A 23739-nucleotide genomic window follows, 5' to 3' on the forward strand; every position below is an offset into this window, starting at 1 on the left:
CAGGCACTGGGTAGCCTCTGGCCATGAGACAACAGCAGTTATTTTGCAGAAGACAGTAATTATATCTGGACGTCTGAACATACAGTACATGGCTGGTCCATTGACTCACATGTCCAGTTCTCAGGTGTGTTGTATACACAGTTTGTACAGTTCAGTTTATAGAGAGAGAGTAGAAATGGCTCTGAATAATTGATTAGATAGAAGTAGAACAGAATAAATTGTGAGGTCTACATACACAAACTACCAGTATAACGTGACTGTCATCTCAGGCGGTTCAATTGAAAATTAATGAAAAAGCACACCAAGATGTCAAGCGGCAAACTTCATACACCACAGTGAAAATATATGAACTGACCTGGAATGCATGATGAGAAGAATTAGTTTGTGTATTCATAGTGTGTGATCTGTGACTGGGAGCATGTAATTGTATGCATGAAAAGGGACCTCTTTTTGCTCTTTGCAATTAATATTTTAATTTACATTGCCAGGTATCTTTTAAATACAAACAGTCAAAACTATTTCTCTAAATCTTGAGACTGTCACAAAAGCAGATTTCAACTGAACATGTTTTGTTTTGTTTTTTTCTTTTGTAGGATGCTTTAAGGAATGGACTCGTGACCACTGAGGTGCTGATGTGGTTCTACATTGGAGAGTGCATTGGCAAAGGAGGCATTGTTGGATATGATGTCTAACTATTGAACAGTTGTTTCTCCTTCTGAACTTACAGTTGTCACATTCTCAACCACCTGCACCAATTTTTCAAATAAACATGTCTGTAGTCATAAGTATACTATGGATGTCTTGTATATTAGAGTGAGTTGGGTTATACGTGTTTTTTTTTCTTTTAGAAAAGACTAAGAAAAATTGTAATAAACAAACAGAACAAAAAGACCTCATTATGGGAAAATACTAAACTTTGCAAGGGGTTTTGGAAAACATGCACACCTGAATGACAAAGATGTATAATTAGTCTTTTAAAAATGAGTAGTGTTCATTAAACAGAAACTGGATGCCAACAAAATATTTCGTCATTAAGCTGCATATTTGATACATTTTGCTGCTATGTGATGATAGACATCTCCTCTTGCTCTCGATTCTCTGACATTGTATTGATGACATTTCCCAAGTATCTGCAGAAAGCTTGCCTCACATCCTCGGGTTCCTCCTCCAGGTTTGAGTGAATAAGCGGCAGTCTGCTCAGATGTGAGCCTGCATCAAAAAGGATGAACATGTTAGCTGTGAAATGGCAGTAATAACTCATACAACAGGTCTTGGAGGTCTGCACATTACCTAAAGGCAGCTGTCCATCTTCTACAACACTGCCAGGCTTGTGGTGAGCTATGAGCAGACACTGATTGTCCTGCAAACCTTGGGAGGAGATGAACATCAAATGCCAGGTCTCTATTTCTTTGAGGTGGCTTGGAACATCTGGATTAAAAATGATCACCACACCGCTGGAGTCCTTCATGAGTGCAGGCCAGCATGATTCAAATCTATATAAAAAGAATATATTAACTATCTGGATCTCTTTTGTACACTAACTATTCTTGAAAGTCCAGATGTTCAATTTTAAGCTGCTATTCAAAATCTGTTTGATATTTAACTTACTTAAAATCCCCTGAACAGTCCCAAAGTTCAACCTCGCATGTTTTGTTGTCACCACTGCCTTCAGGTTGTGATTCAAATTCCAGTATCCTTGAAACAGAATGAAACCATTGCATGTGGTTTTTGTAACATGAGTAAATCATACCAAGTTGGCATAGAACTAATTGTGTAATAGAGGTAAAAGCAGTGAATAGAGGTTAAAAAAGTCAAACAGCAGTGAAGTTGGCATAGGGTACCTGACTCCTTGAGTGGGTCTGTATTCACCCCCCACATTTTCTGTTGTGTCCGAGAGGAAATTTGCAAGAATTGTTTTCCCACTCTGAAAGACATACATGATTTTAACAGCCACATCACCTACAATGCCTTGAAGGCTAGCACTTGAATTTAAGCAGAGCTGAAAGGAAGCAAAGTATATTCATTCAACTACTGTACAACATTGAGGTGCATTTTTGCACCCTTATACTTTTACTTAACCTCACAACATTTCAGAGGGAATTACTGTAGTTTACCCCACTATATTTGTATCTTTAACTGGTACCTAAAGCTTTTAAATATATATAGTGCAGTATAAAGTTCAATATTTGTCACTGAAATGTATTGGAGTATGAAGTGGCATGCAAGAAAATACTTAATGTACATACAATTTGTACTTGAATAGTCTAAATGTAGTTCCTTTGCACCCCTGGTTTGTTTTGAATAAATCGATTTTCATTTCAGGTGTATTATTTTATAATGGCAACAGCAATTCAACGTGCACTTTCCCTTGTACGCTGAGAGATTTTAAAATGTTTTCCTCTGCTCAGAGATGGACACCCAACTGCCTCCGTTTGTGACCAACATACGATGGGTTGAGTAACCCACGCTTAACACATAAAAATTGTCCTATAGTACTTTCATTGTTAAGATTACTGTCTATTTATCAACATCTGACAGTAAAAACTGCTTAAGCCGCTGTGCCAGAAAGGCATTTACTTACCTCACTGGGACCAATAAAGAGTATTTTTGCTTTGAACATTTCCACTCAGAGGGAGCCCAGTATTAGCTATTCAGCTAACTTTGACGGGGGGAGCTCTTGTCAGTACCAAGCGGTGCCACAAAAAAACTAGTTTAAAAAGAGTAAGTTTTATATGTGAACAGCAGTATGCTGGGTTTCGGGTTTCACACAATGAAAACAGCAAAATGTTAATGGTCTTTCTAAAATGATATTACCCGAGCATGGTTTGAGATACCACTAAACTTCCTTCTCGTTTCTATGGTTTCAACCAGTCTCTTTGTTTTCCCTTGTTCATTGGTTGATCGTAACTTTATTCAAAAGTATTCCCGCCCACTTTGCCCTCAGGGAACAAATCAATAGCGAGAAAAAAAGCGCATGTCAATACGTCTGTTCTGAACTAGCCAATCCGGTTTGACCTTTTAAGAGGGGGGGCTCTTCAGTTCGGAGTAGTCACAGTCGATTAAAAGGGAACATGTAAGTGACCTAATATTTACGTTTTCGGTGGCATTGTTTTGCAAGAAATTGCCAGGTTTTAGTTCTAATAGCAATGTTGTGGGTTTAATTGCTTTCGCTTGGTAAGATTAACAGAAGGCCTAGTGTCTTTAGTGTAACGTAAAGCTTACAGCCACTTAAAGTGGTCCTTTTGACTGTGTTGCTATGGAGTAAGCTCAGTTAGCCTGCTTGACAACATGGTCTGTTATTCCTAATGTGCATACTATAGTATGTTATGCAGTGTAGCTAAGTTCTTTTTAATAGACGTGCTATTGTGAGCCAACTTCGTGTCTTCTTCTTTAATACTAACTTATACTGTACTGTATGTTGTTTTGTCAACAGCAAGAGGTAACCTTAGCCTATGTCTCCAGAGGATGAACACCAAAGTCCCCCCCTTGGTTTCAGCTCCACCCGGGAGGATGTAGATGGCTCCCAAGAGGCAGGGAGGAGGAGCAGGGCACGCAGCAGTCTTCACACAAGAACCCCAGAAGCTGATATCAGTTGGTGAGGGCCTATAATATATGAACACTTAAATATACAGCCTCATATGTGAGGCCTAACAGCCACAGCCTAGCTAATATCAAGAATTTCTTGCCTTCATGTTTCCCATTTAGTCCTGAAGACTTTGCTGATGGAAAGAGTCCTTTCCTGAAAACTCTGATGGATGCAGAAGCTGCTGCCAATTCTGCAACTATACAACTCATGTCTTTTAAAGATACCATGGAAGATCCAGTTGCTGTATGTTCATTACAATTTAGCATGAAACAGGTTCAAACATGGGCCTTCCATGTGGGAAACCACAATGGTTCACCTACATTAAATATGCAGATTAACATCCCTTACCTAGTATTGAATTTTTTTCTGCCAATAAAGGATTCGAGGCTGTCAGCCATAGATAAGCGCCGAATTAGAAGACAAAGAGGACTTTTGCTGGAGAAGTTGGAGGATTTTAAGAGGATAAATAAGTCTCTTCGGCATAAATTGAAACAGCTTCAGGAAACAGAGGTTGGTGACACTACTCCTATCTTTTATGTTTCTCAGGATAGCGATTCAACGGTCTGTACACAGCAGTATTGTAGTTACTTTAAATTCATAACACACATGAAACATTTGTTGAAAAGGTGTGGGGATTTTTGCATCAGCCTGTTCTAAATAACCAAGGTCTTTCCATGTAGGTTCATCGAATTGATGCAAAGCGACAGACTGGCATCTTACTGAAGAAGATCACAAAGGCTGAAAATGAAAATGAGGTTAGTGTCTCATTAAGTTTAAACAGTGTTCCAGACAAAATAAGTTTATTTAAATGTAAGCTTTGTGTGTAAGTTGTGACAACATGGTTGAATATTTAGCTTGGAAAAAGGGTTCATCTGCTTATGTGAGGCTAATGGCTTATATACTGCAGTGTTTTGGATTGTTCAATTAGTAAGACTTGATCAAATTAGTGTCAAGGGCTATAGGGAAAAATGTAGGCACATTTGGCACTAAATTAATTCACTATCTGAATGATATGACGTGAAGGCATCTTTTGTATGAGACTGAATGTCCTTTAAGAAAAAACTATTTATTGTATAAGAATTCTAATATAACACAAATTCCAGTCTTAAATGTTGTTTTAATTGATGTCATTTTTCTACTCAAGCATTTAAGAAGAGATTTGTGTGAGGCAGAAAGAAGAGCTGAGGAACTAATGGCCCTGCGGAGAGAGGAGCAGGTAAGCACAATAGTCGTCATCATTGCAGACTGTAACAACACAAAGGGTGCAGAGTGCATTTTATATTGCCTGTCTCTAACGGTCTTCACAGGAGAACAGAAAGACTGCAGTTCACTTGACCAAGTCTGTGGAGGCAACTCGAGCTCACCTGCAGGGGCAGCTGCGCAACAAGGAAGCTGAAAACAACCGTCTGACTGTACAGCTACGGGTATGCACCTGAGCGCCTTATCAGCCAACGCTGCTCCAGACAAATTGCTTTCAAGAAATTGTGTAATTTACTAACATAGACTTGTGGGTTCATGGTGTCTTCCAGACTCTGGAGAGAACCCTGACTCAGCAGAATATGGAGATTGATGATCTGAAAGATTCCATCGCCTCTTTGAATGATAAGGCAGCAAGGGACAAAGAATCTCTCAAGAAAGCCACACGAGCACAGAAACAGAGAGCTGAGAGGTTTGAAGCTGCCATCGAGAAATGCTACGCACAGTTGAGGGAAAAGGTATGAAGTCAAAATAATGAGGATTTTTTTTTACAGTTCTCTTGCACATATGCAAACAAAACCTACATAGTTAAGTGTTGTGCTGTTGATCACACAAAAAAATTGTTTCTTGATTGGAATAAAGGATGCTCAGTTGGCCAAAGCCCACTTGGAAAGAGACTCCAGGAGACAGCAAAAGGAGCAGGTGACAGATGAGAAAGGCAAGCTTGTGGCTCATATAGAGTTATTGAAAAGGTTGGTCAATTCTCCATTACACACACATCACCTCTTCTAGTATTAGGAATTGATACAGACATGTGGCAGCAGTGAACAATTTTCATTGACGAATGATAAATGATGAATGTGCATGTTCAATGAAGTCAAATAGCAGATATGACAGGGAGACTGCAGAAGGAGACAGATTACTTCGGTACAGCCAATGAAGCTGTGATGCAACGAGTTGAAAAACTCAGCACTGAAAACAGAGACCTCAGGATCAATAATGCAGCACTCAAGGTACAAGATCCCAACAGCTTGCATGTGGTCATCATTACTGTAAAAGGCCGACAAATGTCCATAAATATTTACAGCCATTTAATATGAAGTTTAATGGTCATTCTGCAGAACAGTTAAACCTACTGCCAATCTATAATCTTGCTTGGCCTAATTCTTGATGGAGCCACATGTATTAAACCACCTTTATGTTCAAGAATAGAAAAAGTGTTTTACCTCATTGACTGTTATTTCTATCACTGAAGTGATTTTTTTATGTTTGTGTGATTGCAGGCATCTGTTGCTCAACTGGAGCAGCAGCTGGCTGAGTGCGACTCAGCTCTGGTAGAGGAGAAGGTTGTGTCTCAGGAGGGGAAACGTCAAGCCGAGCGGTGCCAATATCAGGTAGACATTACTAATTTATTATTATGAACATAGTGATTATATCAGCTCATTCTGACCAGCCTTTTATTTGCAGTTCACAGTAACAATGAATGTGGTCTTTCAAGATTGCTAGTACTAGTTTTGTAGCTTTCAGCTGTGGGGAAGGATGCTGCAGGTTTGATTATAATGTTCTGTAACTTTTTTCTAGGTTGCAGAGCTTCAAGCTGAGATAGATGATTTGAGGATAAAATATGGAAAAATTTTAAGGGAGACAGAGAAAACACAAGATGGAAAACATACAGAAGTTGAGAAGGTAACCCCCTGCCTTTTTATATAATAGGTTTTCTTATATTTTATGAAAGTTTTGAACTCTTGTAATGTGCACAAATTAATAATGAATGATTGATTGCCAGCAGGCAAGAATCTTTTATAACAAGTTCTAACAGTGTTGTTGCACTTGTTCCAGTATGTACAGCTCTGGACCACCAATGGTTCTTGCTGCTGTTGAATGGCCACTCAGTGTGCTGCTAGATTTTTCTATTGTTTTATCAGTTGCATAAGATGTTTTGCACCTGGACTTGCATATGTTTTTAACAAATGACCTTTCAGTAATTCTAGACAGCAAAATATTTCAACTAAATAGGAAACATGGTATATGTTGCTTGCTTAAAGGATTACATGCATCTGTGAGAAGTCACGGTCTACTCTGACAGGTATGATGGATCTTTAGTCTAATATACTGTCTATTCCCAACACCGCACCCCTTCTGTCATCCTCCTCTGGAGCCCAGGTGAGGCAGGAGCTGCAGGTGCGTGTGGACAATCTGAATGCTTACCCTGAGTTACTGAGTGCTACAGAGCAGAGCCTTTTCGAGTGCCGGGAGAGGCTGCGATGCTCGGAGAGGAAGTGCTCAGAAAAGTCAGAGTCCATTAGGCAACTGCAGGTCAAGGTGTGCAACACAAGCTATTGCAGTCAATGTAAAATATAGCTGTTGCCCTACACGTGACCACTAGGTGGTAGTAGAACCCCATCTACTGCTGTTTGCAGAGGAGCAATTTAGGTTGCAAGCATTTGTACCTAAATACACATTTGGAGTGTTTTGTGCTCTGTGACTCCTTGTCACTTACCCATGTGTGTTTCTATCAACGGTGTTTAATACACATTTGGAGTGTTTTGTGCTCTGTGACTCCTTGTCAGTTACCCATGTGTGTTTCTATCAACGGTGTTTAATACACATTTGGAGTGTTTTGTGCTCTGTGACTCCTTGTCACTTACCCATGTGTGTTTCTATCAACGGTGTTTAATTGATATTTTGAAAACTGCCTGTTCTATGTTTACAAGATTGTGGCAAAATGGGCTGTCATTTTATCCAGTTGTGCATGTGATATGAGGTCTTTTTTCTGTTCCAATGCAAGTTTTTCATTTCACTTATACAGATGGAGAGTCAGACAAAATTGCTGAGATCATCTGTGGAGATGAAAGAGTCCATTCATGAAGCCAATATACAATTACAACAAAAACTGAATTCTCTTCAAAAGTAAGATATCTGTCTTGTTCCTTTTTTAAATGTGAAATGTTTGCGTTTCCAAACAGAAATAGTTTAAGCCTTTCCTTTCTTGCTGTGCTTTTCTTAACATGTGTGTTTGTAGGCAGATTGATGAACTGCAGCAGGAGAACCTGGAGCTCATACGGAGACTCGCCGCTCAGGAGGAAGCTCTGAGCTACAGTAAGAAGCAGCTGGATCAACGCTCGTCAGAGTGTCAGGCCCTCAGCCGGCAGCTGGAGGCAGCTTTATCAGATGTCAAACAACAGGTACGGCTCAGAGACTGCCTAGTCGTGTTTCAGTAAGACGTGCTCAGTGAAAGAGATTTGAGTATTAAAGCTAAACGCGGCCGCCACTAAACGACAGCATCTGAGAAAGCATTGGCTCTTTTGGGCTTCATTAGTGTGCAGCTGTCTCGCAGAGCTGTGGCCCGTGATTGGTTAAATGTCATCTTTACACCTTAACTGTTAGTATTAGAAGCACACACATTGGTTTAGAGGTAAAATGATCGAGGTCTTCAGTTGTTGATATTACAGGTGTTTTCAGATCTGGCATATAGCAAGTGAAATGTTTCACATTGTCAGATCTTTTTAATGTTATTTAAGAGTGTCCGTTTTTCCACTTGCCCAGGTCAACAAGGTGAAAGACCAGGCTTGTTCCAGAGAGGAGGCCCTTCAGACCAAAGTCCTGGAGCTGGAAGCTGAAAAAAGTAGAAGGAATGAGGAGCTGCGGGTTCTTCGCCAGAGCAAGCTCACTGTGAGTATTTAGTATTTCTAAAACATACAAAGCAAATGAGCCACATGTAGCATACATGCTCAGATTTTACTGAATTCAGCCTTGCAAGCTGAAATATGTCACCTATCTCAATCTGTAGACAGAGAAACGGTTTGAGGCACGTCTGAAGGATCTGCAGCTCAGCCTGGACCAGTCCGAGAGCCATAAACAAAGCATTCAGAACTATGTGGATTTTCTGAAAAACTCTTATAGGGCAATGTTCGATGAGGGACTGCAAACATCAGGTTTTGGATCTTCGTATTTTCTAAAATGATTAGATTCATTTGTTTACAGAAGAGGATTGGGACCACTGTAAAAAGTGTATTTGTGTTCTGATCTCAGAATTCTGACTTTAAACGTCTTTTAAAAAGGTCAGAATTCTGAGAGGAAAAAAGAACTATAGCATTTTTACAAATGCCCTAACCCTCTTCCATATTTGTTTACAATTTCAAATTTGTATTAATTTATTTGTTATTATAATCTTGTGTGGTATTTATGAAACCCAGTTAAAAGAAGAGAACATGGGCAAGAATTTTTGAATCACTTTAGAAGACATAAAAGCTTATTTTTGATTATTTTGGGTTACCTTTGATTATGTATTCTACATTTAGCTCACACGCTGACTTTTTTCCTCAGATATGAAAATCTGCTGTTGTGAGAGGTTTTTATACCGGTGTTTAGAGACATCACATAATGTTTTCACATGTTTATGCAAATTTTGGACTGTGAATTCTTGGTGCTCCTGTCTTACTTTTCTACTGTTCCAACCAGGGAAAATAATGTCTCTAGGTAGAACTCTTGTTTACCTACAGTCTATGCATTTGGTTCTCTGTCTCACTTCACTACTAAATAAGGTCTGTGCAACACAAAGTGTAAGACCAGGTCTGCTGTTGAGTTTAAACTTGTTGGTCTGTTTTGTTTGTGTAATTTGAAGCCATTTATACAATTGCAGTGATTATGAAAGCACTTGTTAATGAATCCTAAAGGTGCTACAAAACCAATTATTATGCAAGTGCATATGATCCAGTCACGTTTACCTGTGGCAGATGCTCTACCCTGACACATCTAACAGAAAGTCAGAGCCCTGACACAAAAGTGCTCAACTAGCTTGTGTGTGTCATATTTGTAGCCATCATAGGGTGTGTGTTGAATGTGTTTATATGTTCTGACTCTCAGCTAGGCTGAGATGAATTAGGATGAAAATCAGTTGTGTAGCTGTCACTTGTGATGTCTGGGCCTTTAGGGTTGCAAATATAATTACTGAGATACATGTAACACTGGGATGTTTCCAAACCGCTGGTTTGCTTTCATGCTTTTGTAATGGAAGCTTTCATATTACTGAGACTTATGGGCACAGAAAGATGCACAGGTATCTGCTGCAGCATGATTTACCTAGTTACCTTAAAATCTGGCTTCTTGTCTTGTGCTATAGTTTGGTCTTGTTGTTCTCCTATTGTTGCTTCATTTTCTGTCCCATACTGCATCTGTGGTAATAAAACAGAGCCAAGAGCGTTGTAAAATTCTTATGTGTCTTTGCAGCAGACATATTTGGATGTATTCCCCCGAGCGAGCGGTGCTCTTCTCAGTTTCTGAGAAACAGAGCTCTATTGTGTTCTCTGTCAGGGGATGGAACCGTTTCACCTTTGTGCACGTCAGCACCTGTCTTTGCTCTTGTTCGCAGTCTGCTGATCTTGGCCGTGTATGTAATACTGTTGATCATACCTTGGGAATTTGCTTTTCTCTGCTGCTTTCTTGAAGCTAAGGTTACATCTGACTTCTGGCAAATTGGTATCACAGCACAGCAACATTATGAACATACCCTGTGCTTTACAGTCTGTGCTCATTAGGATCAAATGAGTTGGATGACTCATTTGTCTTTTTTGTTTTTATGAGTTTTATTCTGGCGAGCCATTTAGCAAAAACAAACATACATCACTTTTGTAAACATTAATACTTAACAGTAATATTTCAACATTTTACAAAAAGAGTATAGAAACCGATGTCAAACCAATATTATTGTACACTATTCCATGATAAATATATGACCACGTTAAGTGAAGTATGAAACATGAATCCTAAATAAAATGGAAAAATGACATCAACAGAAACATGACACACAGTACTGTGTAAGGACTTATTTTGTAGCTGCCATAATTTCTATTATGTGACTTGTCAAGAGCGACTTTATGTTCAGTGTGTCAATAAAAGCAAACACGTTTTTGGTGTACCTAAAACAAAAAGAATTCTCCCAAAACTTCACAAAGAAGCAAACCACCAGGCTCCAGTGTTGTAAAGCAAGATCATCCACAATATGTCACTAAATCATCTACATGCATTTACACACAGTGCAATTTGTTTCAGTCAAACACTTAATGGGTCCTTTCCACTTAAACTTACCTTTCCTTTACATTTTCACTGTGTATATCATTAAAAAGTCCGTAGAGGGCAGGTGACTTTTCATTGCCACCTGAGGAGTTGTGGTTACATTTGCAAGACTTGATCATCATCAGCATCCTGGTGATGATTTCTCCATTTTTGCACTGGAAGCGGACACGTATTGTCCAGGTCCGATGGGGCCTGCAGCATCGCCCATCTGAGCGGCACCCACAGTATATGGGCTGGAATTTCTTCAGGCTACGGCAACCTGAGTAGGACATTTTAACTGGACAGCTTGTCTTTTCTGTGTGGTTACAGTTTTGCTGTTTCTATTAGAAAGAAGACACAAAAAGCATGCGCTAAACCTACAATTCATGGATAAGACTGTATTCCACAAAGTATGTTAACAGGCCAAAATGTAGTGAAATAATACAAATGGATCTTTCTATAAAATAAGCTAAAAATCATCACATAAAATGTGGAGTATACCATCAATTTGCTGAAGGTCATTTGGTTGCATGTGCGGACTTTACAGAGCCGAGTCTCTCTCACCAGTTTACACTGGGTGTTCCTGTTGGTTGTCCTTGAGGACACTCCAGTACCACAGGATTTGGAGCAGGGAGACCAGGCTGTGGTCTGTGACACACACACGACTCCTTTGGCAACCATGTGGCCCATTGGATGACTCCTGAAAGCTGGACAGAGGGGGAAAAGAAGTTAAATGTACAGATGACAGAACTGACAAAGGATAAATGAAAAGTTACAGTACCACATGCATATTTGCTATGCTTTTAATTTCACATACATGTCTCTCTCTTAGGCACTTGAACAGTATTTCTCCAGAAAGGACATACACAACTGCTCACCGGGTAAAGACTTTGATTTCCCTCTCCACACAGGAGCCAACTCATTTGTGTTACTGAGGTCATCTTCTCTGTCACTGCTGTGCTTTTTTCTGTTCTTTTCCACTGAGCTTTCTTTCTTTGCATCCTTAGAGTAGGCAAGTTGTTTACAGCACCATCCTTGTACTTTTACCTCCCCGGGCTTGGCCCAACCCAGTCTGAGCAGCGAGAGCTCACTTGGGCACAGAGAGACGCATCCAACAACACCATCTACACAAGTGCACTGGTGTTTGCAGTTGGGACGGAAGATTTCCCCATTCTGGTAAATCTTACTGTTGTACTCACACGTTCTTCCAGCTGATTTAGCTGTTTTAGAAAAAAAGGGAAAGTAGTAAGGATTAAAATGGGGTGTGTAAAGAGTAGACCAAATTCATAAAAAGCTGAGAAGAAAACAGAAGTCATTGTACCTCGACAGACACCCTTGGCAGAACCACCTCCTAAGTTGCACTCCAGTCCTTTTGTGTGGTCACATGGCTGTGTTTTGCTGCAGTCTTCAAAGAGCTGTTGAGCACATACTTTACAGCATCCACAGCTATCCAGAATGAGACTGACCCCTGCTGCACATTTTGGGACTTCACGTGGACACTGGCAGTTCGCTAGACATGAGGCCGACACCTGAGGTAAGTCACAACATCCAGTATTTCTAATCAAATCAGATCATCTTCTAACTGCTAAACAAGCAACTCATGAATGAGCAGTGATGATTTCCTCACCAGCGTAACACAGAGGATCACAATAAAAAAGACTTTCCACATCTTCAGAGAAGTGACCTATTCTGAGTAAATAATATTCTTCAGACCTGGCAGTGAGTTGATGAGTGCTTGCTCATTCCCTTTTATACGCTCTGAGCAGATCTGAGCTGTGCGTGGGCTGAAAAGGTGTTTCACAACTATGAGTGGAATGCTTTTCTGTGTGTCCTTTCATAAGCCCATAAGAGATCCCCCCCCCTCTTCTCCTCTTTTTCACTGAGCCTGTTCAGCATCCATTTTCCAGGGCACACATAAACTATAACAGAATCTATACGTCTATTTACTTTTACTGAATTACGTTAGATTGTAGAGGCGTACTTAATAAAGTAGTCACTGTGTGGATGCTAACATCTGATACCTTCTATTATAAAATACATTTTAATTGGACTTTGCCCGGTTAATATAGAAAACAGATTAAAAGACGGGCATTGTTAACATAGCAGATGATTATATAAAAGACAAAAAATACCTAAAATTTTCATTATCAGCCCTATGTATGTGAGATCAACCCCACAAGGGATTCGACAACACAAATTCTGACAAACACTGAAGAGAAGCTACATTCTCTGACCTTGATTTCTACAGTATCTCAGATGAAACAATGTTTAGACTGTTACATGTTGTCTGCAACCAGTGTTTATATTTTATAACCTTGGTAGTGTTAAAAATCACTAAACCCCTGACAGTCACCTCTTTGAGTGTTGATGGATTAGAGTTTGTTTGACTTTTGTATTTCAAAAAGAAGTCGGGAGCCTCCTGGAATATTTAAATCTCAAGAACACTTTGTTTAGTTTGAATGAGAGTGCCCAGAATGAGAAACACACCAGAAAAAGCAAGTAGAAAGAAAAGAAAACCTGAGTAATGCCTGGAGCAACATTCCTGTAAGAGTGAACATTGCCAGTTTCTTTATAACAGCAGCCAGGAATAAAAGAATCTTCTTCTGTCCACATCAAAAAACTATTAACATCATCAAGGGAAAAAAAAACAATCATCCTTTCATTATAACTTGTGGCAAACTAACCTATTTGATAATGTTACAGCCAACCAGCTCTTTATGTTCTTGAAACCAGTTGACACATATCCATTAGTCACGCATAGCACCTCTAAATATTTTCATGAGAGATGTTATGCAACACATAATCACCTATTGTGTGAGATGATCAAGAATCCTATCAGGGAGACAAGGTTTTTTATTTAACCCACTTATATAATTTGATAATTGATACTGTGCCACACCTAGCCAAAATAAATCAGTCCATAGTTTTAGTTAATCACTTGTCAGTATTGGGCCTTGGGGGTGACATGGAGGTCTGTCCAATGGGAGAGGTAGGTAGACAGATGTTGTGGTAGACTGGAGGAAAGAATTCAAGCATAAAGAATCATTTTGTGATAATGTAAAAATTCATGCTAAAATACAAATGCATAGAAGAGAAATAAAAAATGTTTGTGTGGCAGAAATACTGTACCTCCCCAGTGGTACTCAGAATAAAACTATAATGGGTCTGAATCAGGCTTGTTTTGGCTGTTATGTAAGATTGGGTCATACGCTGTGCCGCTGACAGGGATTTCCATAAAGAGGATGCACAGGTATGACTGCATACCTAGAAATTACGAGTCAGTTCACTGGGTTTGTGTGAATGTCTCATCGCTGACACAGCACTATTTCTAGGCTACTGCACAACAAGCCTGACAATAACTTCCTTGGGGAGCACCCATCATCAAACAGATTGTGCTGTATCATGAGTTGAGGGAAGTGAGAATCTTGATTCCATGTGTTTTTCCATTATGCAATTCATTTCAAATTTACTGAAGTGTTATTTTGGTTCTTGTCGTGCAATCGACTGTTTAGTCACACACACACACACACACATGGTACAGTCATTACTGAAAGGTTAAATAGTCAGTTCTTTATTTTACATAAAGAACTTATACATGCAGCTGCTGAAGCCATTTTGTAATGGAATCAGTAGGACAACATCTGAGGCTACTGCCTGTGACTTTGATACATTAAGTGTTGAGTGGTGTAATGGAGTTTTTCTATAGCGTTATATTGGAACCGTTACTTAAATCTGAATACTTCTTCCACAACGGAACAAAAGACAGCTGTAATCAGATACATGTTTTCTTGTGCGATCAGATCTATAATATACGGTGAGATACAGTACAGACCTACATATCAGGATAACTGTATGAAGGTTCAACAGCTCCACCCAGTGGACGTTATCGGAACAGCACTTTTACCTGTGTCGACAACGTATCACTGTTGATATCTATGCGAGAGTAGTTGGACAACTGTAAACTAATCTGTTATCGCGACAGAAGTGTCGCTATGTAATATACACTTTTTGTTTACAGATACGTATAGCTAGATAAGTTAATTATTAGTGGGAAACTGACGACTCTACCGCCTCTACTTCTCTCTCGTGTCGACGTAAACCTCGCCACAATCAGGAAGTCCGGGGATTTTGTTTTCGGTTTGTGAAACTTAAATGGTCAGAGATACACCATCTGTTAACGACTGATAATGAAGACCCACGTTGATTAACACTTAAAGTAAATTTATGTATATAGTGTATTTCATTATAGCAACATTAATAACTTATTTTAACCGTGATTCGTTGGATTTTGACTTTGCGAGTGTGAGGGATGGATGTTCCTCATCTCACTGAAGATGAAATGGCAGAGATTAAAAAAGACGTGAGTATTATAATTCAGCTAAATCTGGTTTCAAAATGAATAAGATTTCTTTTAGGTTAAGGCAGGGTATGCGGAAATATACAGATTCATTTCACTGCTGATGTTTGGCATTAAAGGCCTGTTAAAGGAGGAACTGCACCATCATGAAACCCCCAGTCCTCTATAAGATTTGACAGCAGTACAGTGTTGAACAACACCGGCTGGAGCTTAAGATCTCTTGTAAATAAACACAGTCTGTCTTGTCAAAAGTCATCCCAGAGCTGAATAAGGTAGAGCAGAAACAGGTTTTCATGTCAGACCAAATTATACAAGTAATTTCTCCACCTGCTGTAGACTTTCATCCCCATTCTCTAGTCTTTGGTTTGGGCCCCTGTCCCTATGTAAAGAGCCAAAGATCTTCTATTCATGGTCATGGCTTCTCAATTTCTTCTCCTTTTCCCTCTCCTACATGGCTGCTGTGGATTTCCAGGTGCTGACTAGAATGCGTCACTATCTCTGTAACACAATCCGAGCCGAACGTCACCTCGACTACCTGAGATCTCGCAGGATCCTGACACGGGACGATGCAGAGGAGATCAGCTGCAGGACCACACAGACAAAGAGGGCTGCTATGTTGTTGGACATCCTGGCTGAGAACCCCCGCGGCCTGGATGTTTTGATTGACTCCATAAGGGAGATGCGCTCACAAAACTTTATCATCACCAAGATCACAGACGAGGTGCAAAAGGCCAAAAATGAGAAGATCGAGTCCCTCAGAGGTCAAAGGGCCAAGTCACAAAGACATTTCTTGTGTATATGCATAGCTTCTTCTTGTTGCTTTAATTCAAAATTCATTCCTGTTTGTTCTCTCTTCATCTGTCACTCCACAGTAGGAGCTGCCAGTTCTTCATCTGAAAGCAACCAAAGCTCTCCAAGCTCAACCATCGACCTCCCCACGGCATTTTCAAATAACTCCACCCTGCTCTTCCATCCAGACGGAGAACGAAGCCCTTCCACTTCAGACATAGCAGGCTCACTCAATCTGCCATCATTACAGAAAGGTGGCGACTCGCCTTCCACAGCTGGTGTTAGCTTCTCCACAGCTTCCTCCAGCCTCCCAAGGCCTGGAGAACCAGGAGCTCCTCCGCTGCCAGATGAGATGATGATGGAAGCCTCCTCCAACATAGATGCTGCAGCGCAGGGGTGCACCAGCAGTGGAGGGGACCCAAACTTCCAGCCTCTTCGGTCGCGCTCGCTCACTCCAACATCACACAGGAGCCTTGTTTAACTTTACATCCATATAAGACAGTTCTCACACAGGGCCAAACTGGCATGATTCCTCAACCACTTCCCGCATATATAAACACTCTCTAGCCTCTTTTTGGTGTTGCTATTGCCTTTGATCAGGCAGTTTGTGAAAAATAGCTGTAAATGAGATATACTACACGTTAGCACTATACTACTGTCTTTTTAGAGACAATATAGGAACATTTTATCACTAGGGTGGAGTCATGTTTAAAGCTTTTTGATAATGGTGCCAACTTCCTACCTTAGTTTTGGTATGATGCCAAAATATGACAAATGTTATGTGTTTACTAGTGCAAATGTATGGAAACTGTGCCTGAATAAAATACAATATATATGACTGATTATATATTGATTGATTGATTGATTGAGTGATTTAAATCAGAAATTGCCTGATCAAAATGTGTCTGTGAATGAATTTGATGCTTTCAGTAGTTGATAGGTTTTAATAGGCCTGAGATTCAATTCCCAGCCTGATTATGTCATGAGCTAAGAAAATCTGACTCTTCCTCTTTAACGTTTTCTGTCCTTTTCTTTTATCAATACTGTGTGAAAACACGGCAGCTACAGTTTAGGTGTGCGGAGATGATCTGTTATAAACACTGGAATTACTACTTGAGCATAAACAGTATGTATGTGTGTAATGAGCCAGTCTGATGCTGCCTTTATCCAGGACGGTGGAGCTGCAAATGGTGTTTTTCACATCCTTCTATTATGCAGCACTAAGTCAACAAGAAGTTGCTTTACATTTCATCACTACAAAAGTTTGGAATCACAAAATATGTTGTGAAATCCCAAACCATGTCCTGCTTATTACTTAATTCACTGGTCATGTACAATGTCTGCTGCATACTAAAGGGTTTCTATGTGAATTCCACTAGTTTTTTCTTCATTGATGACTGTGTGGTGACTCAATTTACTTTCAGCTGAGATGAGGACAAACTATTAATGAACACCAATGAATCTTGCAGCCTTTGTTTCATTGGTGTTCTGGTTATGTCTGCAAAATAGCATCTGAAGCTCTGGAAAGTTCTTTGCAGTACAGTATTAACTGATAACAACTGACAGACTGCAGAAACACCCACACCAATGATGTAGAATAGTGTGTGCGAAGATGTTGTAACTGGGAGCTCGGGTTTTGTTTTGGAAAAACTGGAAAAGCTTCATATGACACAGATGAGTTATTGCAGTGAAGGGTGGTGACTGCATTGCCTGCTATTCCCAGACAGCAGAGAAGCCCCGACTATTAAACTAGTTACTAGCAGCTCTCTTTTGCACAGCAGGTGTTAGCAGGTAATTCATTTATTATTACCATTATATACTGTATATATTTTTTGCTTTCTCCCCCAAATTTGAAACTGTTACCAATGTAATACACATGCATATTCCAACAAGGGGTTGTAAAAATATTATATAATTATACTACAACACTAGCTACAGTTTAAGAGTTTAATAGAAATATGATAAGCAATTTGCTGCATCAGTAAATGAAGTCTTTATTTGCTGTTTCATTTAAGCCTGGTGTTTGAGACGTGTCTTCTACAACAAGCTATGAATTAGCTAAAATAAAACACGCTGTGGTTTTCTTGGTGCAATTAGTTTGTACTCCTTAACTATTTAAAAACAGGAGAGAATGTTGCAGGAGAACCAGTTTGATAAACATCAGGGTGACTAGAATGGCTGAACTGCTGCCGTGTCTCCAGCACATTTCTGATCTATGTTGGACTTCTAGCAAACAAATTTGATGACAAGCACTGACAAAACTGTCTTTATACAAAGAAAACATAGTGTTCTGCAGCTTGGTATTATGGAGGTCTCAGAACTTCCAGTGGGGTCAGAGGAGAGGAGGTCAAGGTGCCGCTGCAAATGGAGCACTCTGGAGTCGAAGGCGGTGGAGGACTTCAGGCGGAGGCTCAAGTACTTCTTTATGAACCCCTGTGAGAAATACAAAGCCAGGGGGCGCAAACCATGGAAACTGATGTTGCAAATATTAAAAATTGCAATCATCACAACCCAGGTAGGAGATTAAATTAATTTTTCATTAAGCATTAATGTGTACAGAGGCTAGACATCTATTTGTCTCATACATTTTCCCCTTTACCGATCAGTTAATGTCTTTTGGCCTGAGCAATGAAATGATGGTCACCTTCAAAGAAGAAAACCTGATGACATTCAGACAGCTATTTCTCAAAGGACACACAGCCCGCCACCTGGGAAGCTATGCACTGTACACAAAAACAGATGTGTATGATCACATCTACTACGTTATCAACAGGGTACTGAAAATCTAGATTAGGTGCAGTTACCAGTGTATCACTTTTGGAATTTCAAAGGAATTTTTTTTTTTTTTTTATCATTTAGTTTTTTTATAATTACTCTTTTTTTCAGTACATCAATCTCCAAAACCTGACTGTTGGTAATCTTGCATTTGAGAGGGTTAATGGAGAGCGCATTCCGCTGCTGGTCTGTCAAGAGTTTTACAGAAACAGCAGCATTTATCCTGGAAACGAGACCTTTGGCATTGATCCACATATTGAAAAAGGTACAACAATACAAAATTATTGTGTAGTGCTATAAAAATATTAATTTAATCATCCACTGGTTCCACCTTGAATTGTGTACATATTAGAATTTTGTGTGAGTGTGTGTGTAACATATATTTATGGAAGCTGATTCATGGCAAAGATGGAAACTAATGAGGATTTACTTGTGACTGCATGAAAAGAGGAAGTTCATACTGTTCACAGCAGCGTGGTGTAACTGGAGGAATGAATACTGAATGACTTTGCTGAACTAGGAAATAAGGTCTAGTTCTTATGAGCACAGTCTGTATTTCCACCCCACAGATTGTATTTCCATATACCCAGTGCAGTCCCTTAACAACAGCAGTTTGGTGACACACATAAACTTCTCCATAGATTTCCAAAGGTGACTAAACTGAAAATTTTAGTTTCATGTAGAGGTGGTGAAAGTACTGCCTGCTAATTTATGTTTGCGTGTCCAGGCTGCTATCAGTGAACATCTACCTTAATCTGAAAACCATCAATCTGCAGACTGTGAGGCGCCACGAGCTACCAGACTGTTACAACTTCCATATAATGGTTGGTGACAATGTCTGAAAACTGCCACAGCCTGATTTGAGCTTTGAAGATATATTAACAGATAAATGCATAAACAGTTAGAAATACAACATTTGTTTTTACACAGATCATGTTTGACAATCGTGCACACAGTGGAAGAATGAAGGTTTATGTCAGCAATGATGTTACATTCTATGAATGCAGAGACTGGAACATGGAAGGCACTTGTAAGTTTTTATCCAAACTCATACAGTGAGTTCACCAACAAACTAAATACTCCTATCTGAAGCCAGCAGAGGGCACTATGACATCATTCAGCAACCCTTGACACCTAGGTTATACTATATGATCTAACAGTGCATTTGATTTCTCTATTTATGTCTCACCCTTGTAGAATCAGCAACAAAGGCAAATAAACAATTAATTAATGCAACAACTAATCTGAAATCGGTGGCTTTCATTTCTAGCTGGAAAGATCAACTACCCGCTCTTGTTGTTTGATTCTGTCGTCATCCTCGCCTGTTTCACCTCTCTCATCCTCTGCACACGATCTGTCATCAATGGCATCCTACTCCAGTTTGTAAGTTACAGTAAGAGGAACAAATAAATAGATTTTTACCTTCACCACTCATAAATGTACAGGTGTTCATACATTTTGTCTCTATTAGGCAACTGTGTAATTAATACAGTGATAAATTACTAATCAAATCAATGAATCAGCATGAGTGGATCCAGGAGGTGGTGCACTGTTTCTCATTTTTCATTGGTATTAATGAACGACAGATGAAAAACAATCACAAATTGTTGCCTTAAATGCAATTAACATTTTTCTGGTGCTTTATAATTGATATTGATGAAATTATTTCAAATTAAAACTGGTCAAATTTTATATCATGAATGCAGCATGATAGTTGCATTCATTTCTCGAGGTGTGCAGTTGTGTTGTTATGGAGTACTTGATATGATTCACCTCAGTTGGGGACCACTGTGTAGCAGCAATGTCGCTGGCCAGGAGTACTGTAAATAAGGAGCGCAGGCAATATGTTAATTGAATATGTTAATTCCAGTATTGTAGACTTAGTCTCTCAGAATTTGACTACTTTTAAACCAATAACAAATAAAGGAGCCAAAATTATAATTCTAACATTAAGGAGGCTTTAAACACAATTCAGATGGTTATGTTGTGACATAAAGATTTATATTTACAACTAAACAGTTACAAAATAATTAAACTAGACAACTGTTGCATGATCTCAGTATTCTAAAACACTGGCTATGGATCTAAGTAGATAAAACAGATAAAAATTAAATTAAAACTACAAACCTCCCAACATAAAAGTTGCAAAAAGCTATCTAACTGTGTCCAATCTGTCGATTTCTCTTATGCAGGAGTTTAACACATTCTTCCACACCTACTACTATAAAAGAGTAACGTGGTCAGACCGCATGGAGTTTGTGAATGGCTGGTATATCCTTATCATTGTCAGTGACATGTTGACCGTTGTTGGGTCAGCACTCAAAATTGGAATACAAACAAAGGTTTGAGTATTTACTTTCATATATTATTCACTGTAGCAATGTTGAGCTGAGAGTAAAGGGAAACCTGAAAAGCTAGATGGTTTGAGATCAGCATTCATAATTTATAATATTTAAAAAAATCATTAAAGGTCTTTATGATTGTAATATAATTTTAAAAAATTACCCGGCACTTATTATGCAGTTGTTCTTCTCTTTGTTTTGTAGTTCCTGACAAACTATGATGTCTGTAGTATTTTGCTAGGAACAGCCACAATGCTCGTCTGGGTTGGTGTGATTCGTTACCTTGGTTTCTTCAAGAAATACAATGTAAGAAGTTCAATCAGCCAACCTGTTACAAGAATCAAATGCACATCCAAAGGACCTGAAAAATGTTTATTCCTTTCCAGATTCTAATTTTAACCCTGAGGGCAGCGTTCCCAAATGTGGTTCGATTCTGCTGCTGTGCAGCCATGATCTATCTCGGCTACTGCTTCTGTGGTTGGATTGTGCTCGGGCCATACCATGACAAAGTATCATAATTTATTTCAAGCGTCACTGTGGCCTATTAAATTGCCCCATGCATTGAGATGCTATGTGCTAGTACTGGTCACTGATCTCAATTATCACAACATTTTTCCAGTTCCGAACATTTGACAAGGTGACAGAGTGCCTCTTCTCTCTCATCAACGGAGACGACATGTTCGCCACCTTCCTGAAGGTGAAGGGCAAGAGCAACATGGTGTGGTTGTTCAGCAGACTCTACCTCTACTCCTTCATCTCCCTCTTCATCTACATGGTGCTCAGCTTGTTCATTGTTCTCATTACTGACACCTATGAGACCATCAAGGTCAGTCTGAGTTACCTGTGTTCACATACTGAGAAATAATCTTAGATCTTGTTGAAGAGAGATGTTTCCAGACTCTAGGTTTTATTTATCTTTGCACTTTATTGCCCTGATGAGTGTACACTGATTTTTTTCCTGCATCAACAGCAAGATAAGATGCCAGTGTCCCAGCTTCAGGCCTTTATAGCCAAGTGCAGGGACCAGCCTGAGTCTGGAAGATACCAGATTGAGGAAGATTCAGTGTCCTGCTGCTTTGGATGACGTGGATGGGTGGGCCAAGAGTTGGCATCTTTCTCAATTGGAAGTTTTTACATAATTCATTTTATTGCCATGTATTCTATATGTAAATAAATTAATATTTGGTTGTCTTTATGATTTTATATTTGTGTGTTTGTACTGCTTATGTTTATATTGCTCCTTTTTTAACCATAAAAAAGGTATTGTACCCAACAGTGACTCAAAGGTCTACAAAAACATTTATTTTACCATAGCGTGCTCCAGTAATAATTAGTCAAAAATATGTTGTTTATAATGCAGTGGTGGAAGAAATATGGTGCTGTGTTAATTAAGTAAAAGTAGCAATACTACCCTGTGGAAAAAATACTGTACCTCAAAAAAGTCCTGAATTCAAACTCTATGTCTTGTCCACAAAATGTAGTTAAACTATCAAAATTAAATGTAACTCCTGTTCACCTATATAATGTTAAGAGGACTGGCCATACAGAGGTGCCATTGCTGTGCTCTGTGACACCTAGCAGCGTTTCTTATTTGCATAATCGTCCACTGAACATGGCCACAGCCAATGTACGACTCAGATACTGGTTGCCTAACAACACCCCGTCCAATAAGAGTGACGCTTGATGCGCAGGTGTCGGAGGAATGGACTAAAAAAAAAAAGGAAAAAAAAAAAGAAAACAGACACACACACTCAGCTACTCCTGCAGGTTGAGTCTGAAGTGCTGGTTGGTCATCTCAGCTTGACTAGTTCAGTAAAACAGCTGAGGTTTTTGCTGACAACGGAACACTGATACGGCAGATGTGTCTGTTTTTGATAGAGGGGCGTTTTGTTCATTTTGCAGTCCAAACCGAACCTGGAAACTGTCGGATTGGGTTGACCCATTTCACGCCGTTCCCGTGAGCATGTTTAACTTAGCATAACGCTAGCTGTTAATAATCCGGGTTAGCAAACAGTATCAAATTACTTTACAGGCATGGAAATAGTGGTTGGGCATTAGCTTGTTTGTAAATCAGGATTGAACAGTTTACAGTAACTAACAATCACTTTACAAACCAGGAATGAACTGTACTTAGTTTAAGTGAGCAAATTGCTTAAAACAAGTTGGTTATTAATTTCACCACCATAATCTTTAATTAAAAACTACGTGCACTAGCGAGATAGCTAACATTAGCGAGCCTTGAAAACGTTAACTACTTAAGCTTTCTGTAACGGTAACCTCGATGTACGTAGCGAGGATAGACAATTTTAATAACATTATCATACAACCTAAAGGGAACACAAAATTCAGCAAAAGCACACTTGACTTTATCACCGCCCGAGTCCGTGTATTTGTAGATAAAAGCTGTATGTTTTCTGGTTGGGTTTGATAAGACCATTCATTGGTGAGAGAGTTTGCTGAGATGCTCATTGTCACGGACAAACAGGCATCTGTGTTGTCTGGTAGTCACCTACATGGTGCACGCAAACATTTGTGATTGTATTACTAAACAAAACAGCGAGATTCCTTCTGGTAATCCACACAATGCACTCGACAACCCCTAAACACAAGTTGGAACATTTCAGTACAGTAAGTTGTAG

General features: G+C 39.4%; 6 protein-coding genes across 11 annotated transcripts in view; 4 read left to right on the forward strand and 2 right to left on the reverse strand.

The window, feature by feature from the left end:
* The window catches only part of atp5mg (ATP synthase membrane subunit g), a 2490-nt gene extending 1708 nt beyond the window's left edge, over nt 1-782 (forward strand). For both annotated transcript variants that reach the window (XM_020591449.1, XM_020591448.1), the window contains exon 4: nt 594-782. In XM_020591449.1, coding sequence (XP_020447105.1) covers nt 594-692 — 99 coding nt within the window. In that variant the 3' untranslated portion in view covers nt 693-782. The remainder of the gene's footprint in view (nt 1-593) is intronic.
* Nucleotides 783-837: 55 nt separating this feature from the next.
* Nucleotides 838-2871, reverse strand: ift22 (intraflagellar transport 22 homolog (Chlamydomonas)). Its single transcript, XM_020591447.1, has 5 exons — nt 2582-2871; nt 1842-1924; nt 1609-1695; nt 1291-1493; nt 838-1209 (listed from the first exon to the last, which is right to left on the reverse strand). Exons 1-5 carry the CDS (start codon nt 2618-2620, stop codon nt 1061-1063), a joined length of 561 nt encoding a protein of 186 aa, XP_020447103.1. The 5' UTR covers nt 2621-2871; the 3' UTR covers nt 838-1060.
* A 122-nt stretch (nt 2872-2993) lies between these two features.
* LOC109955354 (outer dense fiber protein 2-like) lies at nt 2994-11935 on the forward strand. 4 transcript variants are annotated; one of them, XM_020591453.1, is made up of 19 exons: nt 2994-3073; nt 3434-3595; nt 3706-3829; nt 3965-4096; nt 4267-4341; nt 4731-4802; nt 4894-5010; nt 5116-5301; nt 5426-5535; nt 5661-5796; nt 6067-6177; nt 6365-6469; nt 6947-7105; nt 7593-7693; nt 7806-7968; nt 8330-8455; nt 8574-8718; nt 11670-11718; nt 11845-11935. In XM_020591453.1, the coding sequence occupies exons 2-18, from the start codon at nt 3453-3455 to the stop codon at nt 11675-11677; spliced, it is 2013 nt and encodes a 670-aa protein (XP_020447109.1). In that variant the 5' UTR covers nt 2994-3073; nt 3434-3452; the 3' UTR covers nt 11678-11718; nt 11845-11935. The 4 variants fall into 4 exon arrangements, with proteins under 4 accessions (XP_020447109.1, XP_020447107.1, XP_020447110.1 ...); XM_020591451.1 differs by lacking the exons at nt 11670-11718; nt 11845-11935 and having other exon boundaries at nt 8574-9996; XM_020591452.1 differs by lacking the exons at nt 2994-3073; nt 11670-11718; nt 11845-11935 and adding an exon at nt 3094-3174 and having other exon boundaries at nt 8574-9996.
* Nucleotides 10083-14650, reverse strand: LOC109955357 (protein CYR61-like). 2 transcript variants are annotated; one of them, XM_020591456.1, is made up of 5 exons: nt 12465-14650; nt 12159-12366; nt 11716-12057; nt 11402-11544; nt 10083-11178 (listed from the first exon to the last, which is right to left on the reverse strand). In XM_020591456.1, exons 1-5 carry the CDS (start codon nt 12504-12506, stop codon nt 10867-10869), a joined length of 1047 nt encoding a protein of 348 aa, XP_020447112.1. In that variant the 5' UTR covers nt 12507-14650; the 3' UTR covers nt 10083-10866. The 2 variants fall into 2 exon arrangements, with proteins under 2 accessions (XP_020447112.1, XP_020447111.1); XM_020591455.1 differs by having other exon boundaries at nt 11339-11544.
* A 22-nt stretch (nt 14651-14672) lies between these two features.
* On the forward strand, nt 14673-22281 carry LOC109955419 (mucolipin-3-like). The gene is made up of 15 exons (XM_020591558.1): nt 14673-15197; nt 15667-15955; nt 16067-16347; nt 18379-18498; nt 18590-18757; nt 18870-19023; nt 19328-19409; nt 19486-19582; nt 19689-19788; nt 20029-20141; nt 20951-21100; nt 21305-21406; nt 21487-21609; nt 21720-21926; nt 22071-22281. The coding sequence occupies exons 1-15, from the start codon at nt 15147-15149 to the stop codon at nt 22182-22184; spliced, it is 2151 nt and encodes a 716-aa protein (XP_020447214.1). The 5' UTR covers nt 14673-15146; the 3' UTR covers nt 22185-22281.
* A 507-nt stretch (nt 22282-22788) lies between these two features.
* Nucleotides 22789-23739, forward strand: part of ssx2ipa (synovial sarcoma, X breakpoint 2 interacting protein a) — a 5708-nt gene continuing 4757 nt past the window's right edge. The window contains exon 1 of the mRNA XM_020591654.1: nt 22789-23057. The gene's annotated coding sequence lies outside the window, so the exon portion shown is untranslated. The remainder of the gene's footprint in view (nt 23058-23739) is intronic.

Source organism: Monopterus albus, unplaced genomic scaffold, assembly GCF_001952655.1.
Source record: "Monopterus albus unplaced genomic scaffold, M_albus_1.0 scaffold14.1, whole genome shotgun sequence".
NCBI classification, from domain to species: Eukaryota; Metazoa; Chordata; class Actinopteri; order Synbranchiformes; family Synbranchidae; genus Monopterus; species Monopterus albus.